Consider the following 17353-nt stretch of genomic DNA (forward strand, 5'->3'; position numbering starts at 1 on the left):
AAGGGAACAGCTACGTTATTACTAAATAGCAGCAGCCTTTAGAGACAAGTCCCTACTAAAGAAGGTTAAAGAAGTAAGTAGCCCTTTACTTTAGCCTTAAGGGCTTCTATTTTATCTAAGAAAGAAAGATCCTTCTTTAAGTACCTTACACACTAAGCCTCTAGCAGGTCTAGTAACTTTTAGATATAATCCTCTTTAGAACGCTTCTTATTTTTTACCTTTGCTGCCTCCTCTAGCAAATAGATCTACTTATAAATTTGCTTTAACTACTTTTTAAAAAGCTTTTAGTCCTAGACTTTTAAAGCTTTAGTAGACTAAAGAAGCTTTTTTCTTTCCCTCTTTAGCTAATCCTACACAGTATTAGACATAAAGGTGTTGCATCTATTGTTTTTTTTTACACACTTTATGCATTTATCTAATAACAAGGTTAACACATAAGATAACCCTAACAATTAGTAAGCGCTATAGGGTTGCATCTTTGTCTAATAAAGAAGATTAAAGCAAAGAACAGCATAAAGATAGTAAAATAAGTAGGACTAATAAGCTATTTAGTTTAAAAAAGATAGATGTTAAAAACGCCTTCTAGTAGGTAGACGCCTACTTTATAAACAAACCCTTACTAACGCAGTTGTGTGAGCAGAGCGGCGAGGGCGCCGCTAAGGAGGAGGGGCAGCGTGTTACAGTCTATAGTTAGACTGACGTAACTCTACTACAAGTGCTCCACAATCTGGCTAGGTTAGGGCAGGGCTTGCTTATAGACTAATTAGAGGATACAGAAGCAGCACAGCTGCCTGTAATTATAGGAGAATGCACTATCTAATAAGACAGTAGGCCACAAGTCTAACAAGTCTAACAAGTTAAGCAAGTCTGCTACGCTACAAACTTAACAAACTTGTCTAACTTGTTCTTAGCACCTTTAGACATGTATATAGTTTTAACCTTAAACAACCTTTAGGAGGCGTGTTTAATGTTTAGTTTATTTTCTTATATAAACTAAGTAGCATTTAGCTTTCTAAAGAGCTGTAATACTATTTGTATATCTTGCACTATATATACCTCTAATCCTGTCTAACAGGACCGTTTGACCCAGCCTCCATACTGCCGCCTGAGGACAAACCACGATCCAGTCACTCTTCCCCCACTCCAGTAGCCTAATAGCCTCTACGTAGGACTGTACACCCTACCGTTGGCCCCTACCTTCCGTCCTATACCCCCATAGGAAATAATATCGACCCGCGTGCTTCCCCGAAGCAAGGATTGTAACACTAACCACCCTAGTAGTGAGCCACCCCTGGATGTAAGCCAGATCACCAAAATAGACCCGCGGGATAAAACAGTGTAGATTTTAGTGAATAACCCTATAGTTGCCATTAAATAAATATAGGATTAATATCTACAGTATCTCTACTTGGTACAGGTATAGTTTAATGCGTTGGAGCCTTTTTTATGCGCTTTTTTCGTCGCTTTTCTTACTTTGCACGCATCTAAGCAGCTGGAACTTCATCTATACAGGCAAAGGTCTTATTAATATTAACTACTACGCGTGTACGCCTTTTTAGAGCCTGTAAGGTCGCTATTTATTAACTTAGTTGTCGATTTTCCGCTTTAAGTAACGCTGCTCTTATATTTGCTTGATTAAACACCTTACTTGCTTTATAAAGTATCCGATTAGTTTTACAGATTATTGTCCCATTATAACGCGTTGACTGCTGTATATAATAGATACCCTAAGGCCTTTATAGGGTGAAGACTGATGATGGAGATGATAGGAGAGGTTATCTACGCGGTTCTGGTGTTGTAATAGCATTAAACTTGTAAGGAGCTTATAATAGCTTTAGGATTGTATAGAGAGATACTAATAGCCTTTTAACTTTGTTGTATTATATGTTCTATAAGGTCTTAATCCCTAGTAAACTTATAATAAGTAATAAATTATTCCTTCTTTACTAACGTAGTATTATTAAGGCTAGCTAGCTTAGTAATTTATTTTCAATAGACGCTCTTAATAATAGAGAAATAAGTAAGATCTAAAGGTTGTAGGATGTGTGAGGCGTATAGAGGTAGATAGATAACCTTAATTTTAGCCGTCTTATAGGCTAGTTAAAAGTTAATATTAATATAGCTACCGTGACTATTTAAAATTAATATCCGATAGCGTTGTAAATTAGGATCCATCTTAGGGATAAAAATACATTATACTTAAGCTAGACCTATTTAATTTAATATTCATCTAGTCTTTAATATTATATAATACTAATTTAATGTACTTTATAAAGAAACTATATTAATTAAAGATTATTACTAATAAAGATAATAGCTAGTGTAAGGGTCTTACTAGTTACTAAGATCGTCTTAATTATTAATACCTACTCTTAATTATAAGGTTCTTTGGTATTGGCCTTTTTCTTTAATAAGCTTGCTAATACCCTCGTATTGGTATAGACCCCTAGGGTAATACCTGTTTCGTCTATATTGTAGATATCCTCTAGCCTAATACCAAGCTTAACGCGTATATACTCGTACTGTTGTAAGAATGCATTTATTTTATCAGGTGTAGTTACCTTAGCCCTAGCTACATCAATAGATCGACTGATGATGCTGGCGACGCTTGGGTTACGGCGTAGGAAGCTAGCTATCCATTTGTTTCCTAGCTTTTCGCCGTCGCCATTCATAAGCAGTACTCTTGTAGCCATTTCACGCGTACGAGCGTGAGTAGGAGGGAATCCACGCGCGTCCTCGTCAAGGATCCATTGTACAACGAAGTCCTCTTGTAGTGGGGTCAGCCGTTGCTGGTGTTGATGAGATATCGCACGCGTTGTAGCACCATGGTGATGACGCTGTAGGATCGCTCGAGGGATGCCGTACGCTATAGCCGTAGCCCGTAGGCTTGGGTAAGTGCCGGCATTAAAATCAGCAAGCGCTTTTTGAATAGTAGACGCGTAATTATCCATGATAACAAGGTTGTTGAGGTTGTACGTGCGATTAATGTGGATGGCATCGATCTTGGTGGGGTGGCTCACTACTAGGGTGGCTAGCTTATGAGGGGCTACGTGATCCTATTTCTACTAGCCAGCTTGATACGTAGGGAACCGTGGAAAACGATAACTAACACCCAGAAAATAAAAGCTATTTGCAATTTGCCTCCTAATTCCGAGGGATTGCTCAAAGAAAATTTCCCCCACTTTTCCGGTCTCTACCATGGATAGACGACCATTATTTTGGCTGCGCGTCCTTGAAGGGCGCAACCAGTCAAAGCATTCGATCGAGCCACCTCATGGCTTGAGACTTTCCATGGAACATAAATAGAAAATTTTCGCACTATTTAATTGCGATTATTCATGGGCTATATAAGTATACCGGAGTTTCTGAGTAGGGCTGGCTCGCTTTAACACAACCATCAATCCTTGGCCGTCTTACATGACAATCTTTATTATACATTCATACAGCCTCCTTGACTCCTACGTGACGAAAATTGACAAACAGGAGTCTATCATCTCCCTCAGCTACCAATGGTCGCGACCAGTTGCCCGGAGGAGGTCAGAATGGGAACCCCCGACGAGCCGCCACCACCATACACACCTACCGCAAGGCATCCACACGAGGTAGGAAAGCATTTGTTCCTTCCATGCACTTTGAGAAGCTCTTCAGCCGCACTCGATCAGTCACAAGCAAGTTATTAGTCCTTAGTTATGCAGTGCCGTAGCCATCCATATTGACATTCTTTGGAAGCAGGAAACCTCACGCAACGCAGAAGTGATGAGCATGCTCGCCTCTTCACCAGGAATGCAGATGGACGACTTGGAATTGGGCGGACTGAGTCCCGAAAACGATGCCGATTCCGGGGATAAATTTTCCCATCGGCACAGGTGGGTGGTACCGCTGGTCACATTCGTTTTGGTAATGTGGCCTTGGATTTGTTTAGCATGTGGCCTCATCTTAGACCGGTTGTAAGTCTGGAGAAATTGTCCTTGAATATCAAGGTACTTACTGTTGGGGCAGTGTTTTGCACGGGAAATGATTCTCTCATTATGTGCAGGGGCCAATAGGCAAGAAGGGGAGGGACCATGGGAATTGCGAGTTGACTCTGGTCATAAATTCGGCAGCTCCTTCCGTTGCGAGTCTACTTTGGGCTTCGGCAGCTCCTTCCGCTGGTCGTAGAAGAGAAGGTGTCCTGGGCTGTGTTTTGGTCAACATGATAGTAGCAGGTAGTAACGGTGGACGGCCGCGATGGATTAAAATCCTGCTTCGCCGTCCTCTTGCACCCTTTCTTCTTCAACATTGTTACAACGCATTCGCTATCGTAACATTTCTATCAATACAATTCGTTACCAAAACATTTTAACGTCACCATTCGTTTAAAAATGGCATTCTTTCAACTCTGGCTGAACTCCACGGCCCCGGACCCTCTCATGTGGACCCTTTCGGTCTGGGTTGGCATCATCCTCTTCGTGCTGGGCCTGTAGGGGAAGGGCCCGAAGGTGTACATCAGCGTCGCGGTGTCAATCGCCGTAGTACTGCCTGTCATCTTCGGGTACCTCCACGGCCCATACCGTCAACGGCACGAAGAGTGGTGCTCTCGCCAAACAGATCAAACCTCACGAAGCACTGGTTCGAGCCGTAGGGCTCAACCAGTCCCGCCCAGGTGTTCTCCAAGAAAACCACTGCCTGCTGGCTTCGACGCAGGCGACAAGAACACCTAGGGCAAACTTCGTTGAGGTGACAAGTACGAAAGGTGTCCACATGGGTCCGGAAATGGAGGCAAATGGCCGGCACCCCTTGTTGGTCAAGCCGGAGGTTGGGTGGTGGGCGGGCATGGGGGAAAACACAAAAAAATAAGCAAAGCTACTTATTTGCGATCCCTGCCCGCATTGAGCTCACTATCTATCGTCGTGAGGCAAGTCGATCTATAACCCATTCACTAAGCGAGTTTCGTACTGACTTGCTTGCAGAGGAAGTCCTGAAGGCCTTGAGGCATCCGTTATGCGGACCAGTCTTACAAGGGTCTCAAATGTCAGCCGTCCTTACAAGAACGACGAAAGGTTGGCTCCACATCGGAAATTTCTTCTCATGTCTATGAGCCTGGACTTCGACTAGAAGCCGACCAATTGGGGTTTCTTGTACTCCAATCCGGCAAAAACAGGACCGGGAACTCGCCAAGTCCCGACGCATCATGTCTCTCGATACACACAAAACTTGCCTGTTTAAGTCTATTCAGGCGCAAGCTGATTAGCGGTGACAAATTATTTCGATGCTTTTTCTCGGTCAAGTACACAAGGCATCGACTACATCGTTGTCGTCTCGCGGTCTGCCTGGCTGCCACATCTACACGCACCGACCTCCGAATAGTTGCCCGGTGACCAGAAACAAGCACCTAAGCGTCTTATACTCAGTTCTGAGAGGTGTTTGCCGAGGTCTGTCCGCCATAGAAGGACCTTCGCTCCCCTTAGTCATCCAAAGCCACTACACCCACTAAGAGGTCCACGACTTTCGAAATCAATCCGTTCCATGCTTATCAGAGGTTGAGATGTTTTGGAGGAGGCTAAATTTCTCGATACTTCAATTGGCAAATGCATTTGCTCAGCGCAAACAGAATCAAAGCTTTGCTTGTGACGGATGGCACCAAGACTACCGCATTCAGCGTGACACCGTGCAAGAGGGTTTGTCTCCTTACCATGACGAATGGCAAGAACGGAATTTGTTTTCGAAAGGCAAGCAAGATTCCCCACAGAATCTGAAATTTCCGCTGCTATGCAACCCGAGGCTTTTGAGGGCCTTCAACTGATTGGATTTTAGTATCGATGCGGCACGGCGAGCACAAGAACACGTGGGACCCTTCACATCGGCTTGCTAGGTTCACGGCAGATAACCGCGTTGGATATACGGATGGTGGAGCTCGAGGTTGTTGGGCTGACAGTGTGCTCATGTTGTGTAGGCACCATTCCGTATCTCAATATCGGTGGTGGTAACGACAATCGGGTTCGCCAACAATATCATGCTCATCAGCTTCCACGCCCATACTGGCACCAGGGTCATCAAAAATTAGTTGGACCATTCTCTCTATACGGCGGTCTTCATCGTCACCACGTTCGTGGCATCATAATGTTGCTGTCACGTACTCTCAAACACGTGGCCTTCATGTCAATGTTCTCCACAACGCACACGGCAAGTCAGTAATGACCAAACCACGCCCGTGTCCCCTTAGAGATCCTTGGGAATTTGAGATGGCGGCATCCTCGACGCCGATTCTTAGCCGAAAGCGACTAATTCCTTCGAGCAGCGTGTCCATCTCCGCGCTGGCCTGTATGTGAAGATGTCGCCCCCGGCTACTAATCAGAGGTGGAAATATTTGCTCCGAATTCTCTGCAGATGAAGGGGCTCTGAGTTATAGCGATCGTCCTAACAACACCCTTTTTCAACCTCTTGATTCAAGCAGGGTAACTTCTCTCCCTTTCTCATCCCCAACTTCCTCCCTTCGGCGTCCTTATTCGTCATCTTTAGTTCGCCTACGTGCCATCTAGCGTTATTCTAATCGCGACGATATGACGGGTTCCCGCTTCAAGCTTCCCACCAAGATCAGGAACGATGTATACAAGCCCGTGCTTGTAGATAGCTTGCCGCTCCATACCGTTCGAAAGGGCTACGAGATCCGTCGGCAACGGAAGTATCATGGCGTACAAGCAGCGGCTTTTTAGATGATCTTTCGCAGCTCACAGACAGTTTGCCCCACGCTCTGCCTGCCAATCACGAGCGGGCTAACAAGTTTGTAAAGCAGCGCGGGGGCCTTAGCGGCAATGCTGGCAAGTTTGTGTCAGATGGTGCGTCCCTTTTTTTCTAAAATGATTTTCGACTGATACGACAGCGTAGTTGCTGTTCGCTCTGATGTCGCATACACCATTACAGACAGCCAGTCCTCCTCGATTGTCGACCTCCAGCTTACCATCGAGGCTTTCTTCATTACCCGAAACGCCACTGGGCCTGGATGCTCCCTCAGAGGAAGCTCTACCGCACTCGCACAGCTAAAGACGCATTTTAGCGCCATGAACAAGAAGCTCAAGACTTCTCCCGCCTTCATCCTAGTTTCCAAGCCAATTGACTACTCAGTTTTTCATCGTTTCCTATCTACTGCACTTCTCGAATTAGGTGTCTTCTTCCCTGCCCTAGGGATCTACTTGCGGATCTTAAAGCCGGAATCTCATGCCCTGGACCCCAATTCGCGGCTAGCGTGGTATTCCCGCCACCACCTCCATTGATCCTCTTAGATATGATACCTCCGTTTGAAATCGTCACTACCGGCATTTTCATTGATGCTGAGATGGCTTCAAAGAGCCCCAAAACTTTTGACGCATATCTCGCAAGCATGATCAAGGCATCACCAAATGTTGGTGCTATGCTCGCCCAGACAACCTTATCCTGCGCCGAACGGGATCTCAAGCCCGCAAACAGATTTACATTGCAGAAGCTGAACAAGTCTTGCTTGCAGAAAGCTGCAGGCAAGACCTTGTATATTGGTACGCACAACTACCTCCCATCACATCCCACCACAAGCTAAAGTACTCCGCAAAAGATACCGCCGACCCTCTCCGCCCCCAGACGCCGCGTACTACATGCGTAATAACTTTGGCTCAAAGACCGCAATCATCATCGACTACGCCACCGGACACACCCCGGCCAGTTCCGAAGGCGCCCTCTCCGGCGGCTCGGGTTTCCCCTCTCCAGGAGTCTTTGAACTCATCTTCAGGTTCATCAACCTCAATCAGATGCCGGCGCTGAACAGCATTTACTTGCCGGATCTGCCACCTTTTGTTGATGGAGGCGCGAGGCGTGTCGGACTGGTGTTGGATGTATTTGGATGTGTTTGGATGGATTTGGATGGATGAGGCCGATGCCTGTGCATCCGATTTTAGGGAAGACGAATTAGGGGAATCAAGCGTGGGGGTTGGGGTACAGAATAATGGCTTGCTTTCATACATTGTAATTTTGAGCTCTGCTGGATTTGTATAATATCTTATCACGAGCCTCATTAGTGTTCGTTCACATGTCTAGTCGTGTGATCTATGAGCTTATTACTATATGGTTCAGGTTGCCAACTACAATGAACCTTGTTCCTAATATGCTTGCATACCATTGTGATATATCATCTTTCATGCCACGTGAGCCGTGAGGAGCTTATCTAGACTAATTGTCTCCTGTTCCTACTCTGCAACACTATTTATGGTTCCTAATGCTTATTTGCAGAGGCCCTACATGATCTTGTCAGATATAATGCAAAGAACTTCGGGTACTAACATGACGCTATTCCAACAAGATCGATTCCGCACTACAACATTAGCTTGTAGATCAAATCTTTATCTTGCCGCAGCGAAGCTTATTCTCCCTATATTTAGATATCTGCGCATGGATAATACCGCTCAAAGTCACTTCGAACTGGACCGAAGATAAGCCTAAGCGCCATGGACAGCGACGAACTCGCCAACACTCTTTCTTGTTATGCTCTACGAAGCCCATAATTCTATAAGCATTGCACAGAATAAATTCGGAAATAAATACAATAATAGTCCCAAAACTTTCAAGTGTATACTAGGACCGGAGGATCTGAATGTCAGCGCGCATCTTGAAGTAATTTTATAAAGCTAGGTGCATCTACTCCTCTCTAGGTCATATTAGTATATATTATATAGAGAGTTACTACCTTAGTAATTACCTAGGCTAAGGCGTTAAGTTTTGCCATTGCGAGTACACCTTCAGACATGCTTCTACAGAGGCTTAAAGCCTCAAGCTAGTAAAGTTATTTCTTTCTTATAAAGTTCTTGATATTGCCTTTGTCCTGAGAGTTGATCCCCTGGTTTATAGAGTTGGAATTCCAGTCACAGAGGTGATCGACCCAATAGATATTCGAGTAGCGTAACGCCACTAACGGGTCTGGATCTAGCTGTTTCACTAGCGTGATAGGGCAGTCTAAGGCACCTAAGCTGTAGATATCTCGTCGCAAAGTCCTAGAGATAGCCTTAAGTGACCTTGAGAAGATTTCATGGTGGGTCTCTTCCTTCCTGGATGGAAAGATCTCAATAAATGCCTTTGCGAGTAGAAAATCCTTTGCTGATTAGTGAACAAATGATATAGTGCGTTCCTGAAGTGTTAGTAAGGATCCACAGAGCCCTATAATCTCAGATAGAGCTTCATATTCGCTATTAACTCCGTTAGACATATCAACAAAAGATTCTAGCTCGTCTAATGTGATGGGGCGATACACAGTCAAAGTAATAGCCAGTACACGTTTACAAAGGTCGACATCCTCTGAACCCCTAATCTAGTCTATCATCCGCTGGTAGAAGCCATCGAGTCCAGGTGGAAATGTCGTTAACTTCTGCTGAGCCTTCCATCTAGGGGTGTTAGACATCTCCTGGCAGACTAAAGCTACCCAAAGAAAAGTGCCTTCTGCGTTTAGCGATAAGTAACGGTGGACAGCATCCCGTACACTAGTAGTATATTTATTTCGCTTTGCTAGCCAATCAACTTTAAACTGGATATATGTCGCAATAGCATTGGAGATTGATTTTTGATTAATCTCAAGACACAATCTCGCCTTCTGCATTACGGCGTCGAGCTCTTTCTCAATAACTGGCCAGTTTCGACTAGAGATGATCCATTTAACACGGGGAGATATAGACGACATCCGTGCGATAAAACCTAGTAATTCCGGCAAGCCTACTATGCATTCATCGAGCGCGTCAACGATTAAATAGATACTGTTCAAATTGGGGTCTTTTAGAACGCTGCTAAAAATCTCAGATAAAGCAACCCAGGCATTCGCATCCCCAAAGAGCGCTTCACCAGCGTGATCATACTTTTTCTGTATATAGGAAAAAAGCGATGGCTGTTAATCTACTAGCAAGTATATTAACCCTCGTAGCACGGCTGTAGCGTTATTGATCCGCGAGTCCATGGCCTGGCAGAAGAAGTATGACAAAAGATCTGTTTTAGCCACTGACTTCTCCAGCTCGTCAATGATGCCGCAAAGCAGCATAGTCTTGCCCTTGCCAGGATCGCCCTTGACCCATAGCAGTCGGCTCTGCTGGTCATTACGCCAATGCTAGAAGTTAGGATTCTTAAGCACCCAGCGATACGACTCTTCTAGAGGTCCACCCTTAATATCCTCTATGCGCTTCTTGTCGTGGCGTGGGTCTGTAATGCGCATATCTTGAATACACTTGCGTTGTGTTTGGATATCGTCAGGCGAAAGGTAGAACGTGGTGTTATTAACTGACCCGCTGATAATGCCTGCTTAAAAACCAGTATTCGTGTCGCTAAAAGATATCGTAGATGCCATGACGGTATGGTAGTAATAGAGTTTGCGTTACCAACAAAATCTTCAATAAGGCTAGACCCACCGGTGTCGTAATGTCGTAAAAGACGTGTTGTTTAGCATGAAGTTAGACAGACGCAAGCGGCAGGAATAGATCGTTAGTTAGTTTAAAGGAGGCAGCCTAGCTAGAGAGACGAGCACGGCAACTCGCTCGTCCGTTGGGAATATTAGTCCTGGGTATCAAAGTTAGCGAGCATACGAGAAGATAGGATGCTAAGCTATACTGAATGTTTGCATCTGAAAGTAAGTAAATACAAGAGTGCTATAAGTTAATTCTACTATAGCATACCATATCCTTTGTTTTATAAAGAAGCTTAGGTTAAGGTGAGGTACGGCTAATTGCTAGATTACAATGTAGGGCAGTAAGGTTTACATACAGCGCCTACAGCAGAAGGCGAATTTACAAGCGAAGGACACAATAGTGGCGCTAGTAGGGAGGATGGCCGACCCACTCTAAATATAGGGTTGTAAAGTAGCGAATTCTATAGGTATTTTAGAGAGTTAAGTTAGTTAACTAAAGGCATAGCCAAGGTTAAGTGAGTGGGGATCGTAAGGCTGCGGGGCTGAGGTCGGCCCGCCTGCCAAGATGTTACGGTCTATGGTTGGACCGACGTAACCCCACCGATGGTGCTCCACAATCTAGCTAGGTTGGGACAGGGCTCGCGTACGATCCAATTGGAAGATGCGGAAGCAACGCAGCTGCCCACAGTTATGGGAGAATGCATCATCTAATAGGAAGGTAGGCCACAAATTAGCAAGCTTAGCAAGCTTAGTAAGCCTGTTACTACAAGCTTATTAAACTTACGCAACTTGTTCTTAGCACCCCTAGACATGTATATAGTTTTAACCTTAAATAACTTTTAGAAAGGCGTGTTTAATGTTTAGTTTATTTATTACATAGACTAAGTAGCATTCTAGCTTTATAAAGAGCTGTAATACTATTTATATATCTTGCAACATATATATCTCTAATTCTATCCAATAGGACTGTTTAACCTAGCCACTATACTGCTACTATAAGGACAAACTACAATCTAGTTACCCTCCTAAACCCTGTTAGCCTATTAGATATTACATAGGACTGTACACCCTACTGTTAGCCCCTACCTTTTATTCTATCACCTAAGGAATAACATTAACTTAAGTGCTTTTATAAAGTAAGGATTATAACATTAAACACTACTCTACTCTAAAAAGTATAACTACTTAACATAACCTTAATTCTAATATAGCCTATGCAGCTCTATTAGAATTAACAGAAGTTCTAATAGCTAATAAGGAAGTCTTAGCAGGACAGATTAACAGTATCTAGGATAACATTAAGAAACTCTAGTAGATTAGTAATAAGATTCATAAACTAATTAGTCTTTAGAAAAAAGTAAAAAATTTGTGCTAAAAAGTAGCAGAATTTAATCACTAACTTATACTAATAAATCTTCAAACAGCTATAAGCTCTATAAACTAGATACACATATTACAGGTAAAGCTAGCTAAACTTTAGAATATCTTAACTAAGAAAATAAGTATTATAGCTAAGAAGACTTTATAACTAGCCTTTTTAAAGCTTTTTAAAAAATTACCTAAGAACCTTTACCTCTTTTTTACTAGATGCTACCTCTACATGTAATATAATAAAAAAGCATTCTAAACTAATGTAGAAATAATATTCTAGATAGGACTACATTTAAAAAGACTTTCTATAATTTAGTTCTAACTACACATAGATAACTAGATAGATTTTAGAGTAAACAGCACTACACTAAACCCTAAGACTAAAGAAATATTTAGTACTATAAAAGCCTTCAAAGAAGCTCTATTAACTATTTATAGAACTATAAATAAACAAAAAATTACAGCTAACAAATTAGACGCCCTAAAATAAGAAAAAGGAACTGCCTAGTACTACACAGCATGTTTTAGAGAACAGCTAGCTATCTATAGATAGACAGACTAAAAGGCCTTTTACTAAATGTTCTATAATAGACTAAAAGACATAATAAAAAATAAATTTACATATTATAAAAAGCTAACTAATTTTAAAAAATTTATTATAAAAGTAACACTTTATAATAATAAGCATAGAGAATGTAAAGGAGAAAAATAGCATAAAGAAGCTCTCTAGAAACTTAAGTTTGTTTCTAAGAAAAGAAAAGCCTTTTATTATAATAAAAAGCTAATAGACTTTAGTTACATAAAACATATATAAAGCCCCTCTTTAAAGAAAAGCCTAGCCTCTAGATGTAATAAGCTGCCTTTAACTAAAAAGTAATAAAAGTAGCTAAAGAATAAAGCTTACTTAAACTATAAAAAAGTAAAACAATTCTCCTAAAATTACCTAGACTTTTAAAAAAAAAAGAATAAAAATACTACTATAATAATAAAAGCTATTACTGTTAAATACAGCCTTATAAATAAAAAAATATTAGAAAAATTAAATAATAACCTCTACTAGTAATGCAAAGGAAACTATTCTTTAAAAAACTACTTTAAAGTATATTAAGAAGTAGTTATTAAAGAATTTAGTAGCCTTAATTAGGTGTTACAGGACCTTATAATTTTTAAAAGATATAAAGAAGAAACTTAGATTTAAGAATACATTATAAATATTAAAAAAAAATAGCTTCCCTTCTATAACTAGACCCTTAGCACTTTAGTAAAGAAGCTTTCTAGAAAGTTCTAGAAATGCTTATGCTAGAAATGTAGTTAATAACATAACTACTCTAATAAATACATAGTTGCGCTTTACTAAATAAATATTAGTAACAACTATCTTATGTTCAATATAGTATAATAAATAGCTAAAGTTAAGTATAACATAGTAAATAAAAATAATAATAGCAGTTTTTTACAAAAATTTATAATTAAAAGCTAGAAAGACTAGGCAGACCTGCTAGGTTTAAAGTCCCTAAACTAGACTTTAGGAAACCTAAGACACTGCTTCTAGGCCTAGTAATTAGTAGAAAAGCCCTTATTATACAATAGAATCACAGCTAGTGTATGCTCTATAGAAGCGCCTCCTATAGCACTAACAATTGCTAGTAGAAAGGACACCCTATATAGGTAGTATAAACACAAAAATATTCTTAGTAGACTTAGAAAAGCCTTCTTAACACTTTACAGAGACCTAATAACTGTTTATACCCTTTGTACTAATGCACATAATAGTATTGCATAAAGCATTAGGATAATAAGCACCAAGCAGGCTAGTAGCTTACATAGGAAAAAAACTACAATAGATACTTATCATAAGGAATAGCCTTAGCCTATAAAACTATAAATTACTACACTTATTAAACAGCTTTACTTGATAAGCAAGAAAAGTAGCCTAACTATAATAATAAAAGTAACTATAGGTTTTATTATTTCTAGTAAAAAGCTGTATAAAAAAAAGGATTACCTAACATTACACTACCTAGTAGAAGACTATAAGTGTAAAGCAGCTAATTACTATAATAAAGAACATTAGTTATATAAAAAAAATAAGTTTAATAATTCTTAAAATATAGACTTTTACTTTTTTAAAAATAAAAAAGTACTTTATAACATATTAGTTCTAGTTACTATAAAATAAGAAGTAGAACATAGCCTTACTATAACCTTTATGTTTAAAGGATAATTAGGACTTACTCTTATTAATAGTAGATGCACTTTTACTATAGTAGATAAAAACTAGGTAGACAAGCAAAACATTTTATTCTAAATTTAAAAAAACTTATTTAAGGTAACCCTTAATAACGCCTTCTTATTAGAATATAGTAGAGAGTAGATTAATTTAAAAATATATAACAAAAATTTTAAAACACTAAACACTAAAAACACTAAAGACTAAAAACACTAAAGACTAAAAACTAAAGATTTATAAGTATACTTTTATTAAAAGATAAATATAATATAATTTTAGGCTATAACTAGCTTAAAAAGCATAACTTTGCTATTAACTAAAAAATAATAACTATTAAAAGTTCTAAAGACTACACACATATAACCTAGTTAACATGCTATAATAACTTATACTTAACTTATAAGCAAGTAAAATAAAGTAGCAGTTACTACTTTTAAAAATAAAAACTCTAAAAATTCTCTTACTAAGAGCTAAAAGCTAGAGTAATAAGGGTTATAAAAAAAACTAAAAGAGGTTACTTTTAAAAAACTTAAAACTAATAAAGATATAAAATAAGTTAGTATTTATAAAATCTAAAAGGAACACACTATTCCTTCTAAGTATAAGAATTACTAAGACATGTTTAAGACACCTAAAGACCTAAAAGAATTGCCCCTACATTAACTATAGAACTACGCTATAAACCTAATTAAGAACTCTAATCTAAAAACTTATAAGCTTTGTCCTCTAATAAAATTATAAAAGAAAACCTTATAAAAATACATTAATTAAATGCTAGTATAAAGCTATATTTAAAAAAGCTATAGCCTCGTTGCCTTAGCAGTTATCTTTATAAAAAAGAAAGAAAAAAATCTAAGTTTATTAAGACTATTAAACTTTAGAGAATAACATAATTTAAAACTAGTTTCCTCTTCTAATTATATAAGATATTATAAACTAATTAAAAGAAATCTTATACTTTATAAAGTTTAACATACAGAATAGATTTAATAAGATATAAATAAAAAAAAAGATAAATAGCTTACAGCCTTTAGAACTCTATAAAGATTATATAAACTACTAGTAATACTATTTAGCTTAATAAACTCCTTAGTAATATTCTAGAGAATTATTAATACAGCTCTAAACTTATACCTTAATGTTTTTATATTAGTATACTTAGATAACATCCTTATCTACATAAAAGATACCCTTAAAGACTATGTACAGAAGGTATAGCAAGTTCTAGAAAAGCTATAAGAATATAGACTACACTTATAGCTTTTTAAATGCAAATTCTATGTTACTAAAATAGAATATTTAGGATTTATAATTAATAAAGAAGAAATAAAGATTAATCTTACTAAAATATAAAAGGTCTTTGTAACGATCCTCATGAATCGTTCCATCTCGGATGGCCCGGAAGGCCCCCGTATCGGCCCCGACCTCGACCTGGCCCCGACCCCTGCTGTTACCCCTATTCCCTCATGTATTTAGTCGCACCTCGCCCCCGTAGCTAGCTCGGTAGTTTTCTGATATCCTTTCGTACAAGGCCTATAGGTGTCATTGGTATTCCCAGGTCTCTGAGTCCCCACGCACTCCCATATGCCTCTGAGTGGATTCATACCGCATTCGGACCCATTGTCTTGCCTGCGCCGTTACAGTCTTAGAATAGCTAGAACTTATAATAGTTAAGGAGATTAAAAGATTTCTTAGGCGATCTAAATATATTAGATAAGTAATTAAAAACTACTTTAAAACTGCCTTACTATTAACTAACATAACTATAAAAGAATAAGTAGTAGCAAAATTTATCTAGACCTTATAAATAAATAACACTTTTAAAGCTTTAAAACAAGCTGTTACTACTAAACTAGTGCTAAGAATATATAACCTTAGACTAGATATAAAGATCTATATAAATGTGTTATTAAGAGCAAGTAGTGTAGCACTCTACTAAAAATAAGAAAATAAGAAATAGCACCTAGTAGCATACTACTTAGCTAAGTTCTTAGGAGCTAAAGTAGACTACAGCATACTTAATAAGAAATTAAAAGTAATACTAAATATAGTATAAATATAGGCGGCAGAACTGCATAAAATAGGGAAATGTTTTAACATTATAACAAACTATATAAGCTTAGTTATGTTTCTAACTATAAAGAAACTCTTACTAATGTATGTATAATAAGTAATAAAACTTGCCTAGTTTAACTATAGTATTAAGCATGTTTTAGAAGTGTAAAATTAATAACCTAACACTCTTAGCTAAAAGCCTAACTATTTAGAAGAAGGAGAAGAAAAGACTAAAAAATTTACTTTCTTTAAAAAAATAAAAAAAGAACTAGTATATAATAGGCTTAGGCTTATAAAGAAACTCTATGCACTTATAGTAATTAAATAAAAATAAAAAAATCTAATTTATAAATACTATAAACCTTTAATATTTAAACACCTAGAAATTAGTACTCTTTAGAAGAAGCTAAGAGCTACTATTTTTTAACGCATACCTAAAATAAAACAATTATGTATAAAAGTACTTAAGGAATGTAAGACATGTAATAAAAACAACTTCTAAAGATATAAACTATATAAATAGCTGCAGCTAATTAAAGCCCTAAGGCAACTATAGACAATAGTTACTATAGACTTTATTCTAAGACTTTGTTACGGTCTACAGTTGGACCGGCGTAACTCCACCAGCGATACTCCACAGTCTTGCTAGGTTAGAACAGGGCTCGTTTATAGACTAATTAGAGGACACAGAAGCCGCGCAACTACCCGCGGTGGAGGAGGAGTGCGTCCTCTAGTAAGGGAACAGGACGCGAGTCCTAACAAGTAAAGTAAGTTAGACAAGTTAGTAGAGCAGCTAACTTATAAAAACTTACCTAGCTTGTCTTAGCGCCCTTTATATATATATATAGTCTTTACTTTAAACAACCTTTAGAAGGTGTGTTTAACATTTAGTTTATTTTTTACATAGACTAAGTAGCATTTAGATTTCTAAAGAGCTGCAATACTATTTATATATCTTACACTATATATACCTTTAACCTTGTCTAACAGGACTGTTTAACCTAGCTACTATACTGCTGTAAATAGGGCAAACTATAATCTAGTTACTCTACCCTCCTCTATAAGCCTAATAGCCTTTACGGAGGACTGTACACTCTACTGTTAGCCCCTACTACCTGTCTTATCCCTTTATAGGAACATTGTTAACCTAAGTACTTCTACAAAGTAAGGATTATAACATTAAATACTACCCCCTCTAAAAAGTATAACTACTTAATATAATTTAGATACTAGCATAGCCTACATAGCCCTATTAAGATCTATAGAAGTTCCTACCTAAAGTAAAGCTGTTCTAGCAGAACAAATTAACATAA

At 38.7% G+C, this 17353-nt stretch overlaps 2 protein-coding genes across 2 annotated transcripts; one reads left to right on the forward strand and one right to left on the reverse strand.

Moving 5' to 3' along the window:
* Positions 1-4361: 4361 nt before the first annotated feature.
* On the forward strand, positions 4362-8161 carry BDR25DRAFT_361880 (uncharacterized protein; the record flags this gene model as incomplete). The annotated part of the gene is made up of 18 exons (XM_033696503.1): positions 4362-4448; positions 4513-4794; positions 4874-4954; positions 4992-5303; positions 5347-5415; positions 5448-5518; positions 5582-5697; positions 5770-5886; positions 5933-6170; positions 6203-6304; positions 6335-6434; positions 6519-6671; positions 6707-6815; positions 6865-7140; positions 7185-7508; positions 7546-7841; positions 7879-7995; positions 8060-8161. 18 exons carry the CDS (start codon positions 4362-4364, stop codon positions 8159-8161), a joined length of 2952 nt encoding a protein of 983 aa, XP_033540984.1.
* A 624-nt stretch (positions 8162-8785) lies between these two features.
* On the reverse strand, positions 8786-10195 carry BDR25DRAFT_329318 (uncharacterized protein; the record flags this gene model as incomplete). Its single annotated transcript, XM_033692446.1, has 5 exons — positions 8786-9096; positions 9151-9302; positions 9363-9874; positions 9914-10067; positions 10125-10195. The coding sequence occupies 5 exons, from the start codon at positions 10193-10195 to the stop codon at positions 8786-8788; spliced, it is 1200 nt and encodes a 399-aa protein (XP_033540985.1).
* Positions 10196-17353: the final 7158 nt, after the last annotated feature.

The sequence above is a fragment of the Lindgomyces ingoldianus genome (genome assembly GCF_010093535.1).
Source record: "Lindgomyces ingoldianus strain ATCC 200398 unplaced genomic scaffold BDR25scaffold_48, whole genome shotgun sequence".
Taxonomy (NCBI): domain Eukaryota; kingdom Fungi; phylum Ascomycota; class Dothideomycetes; order Pleosporales; family Lindgomycetaceae; genus Lindgomyces; species Lindgomyces ingoldianus.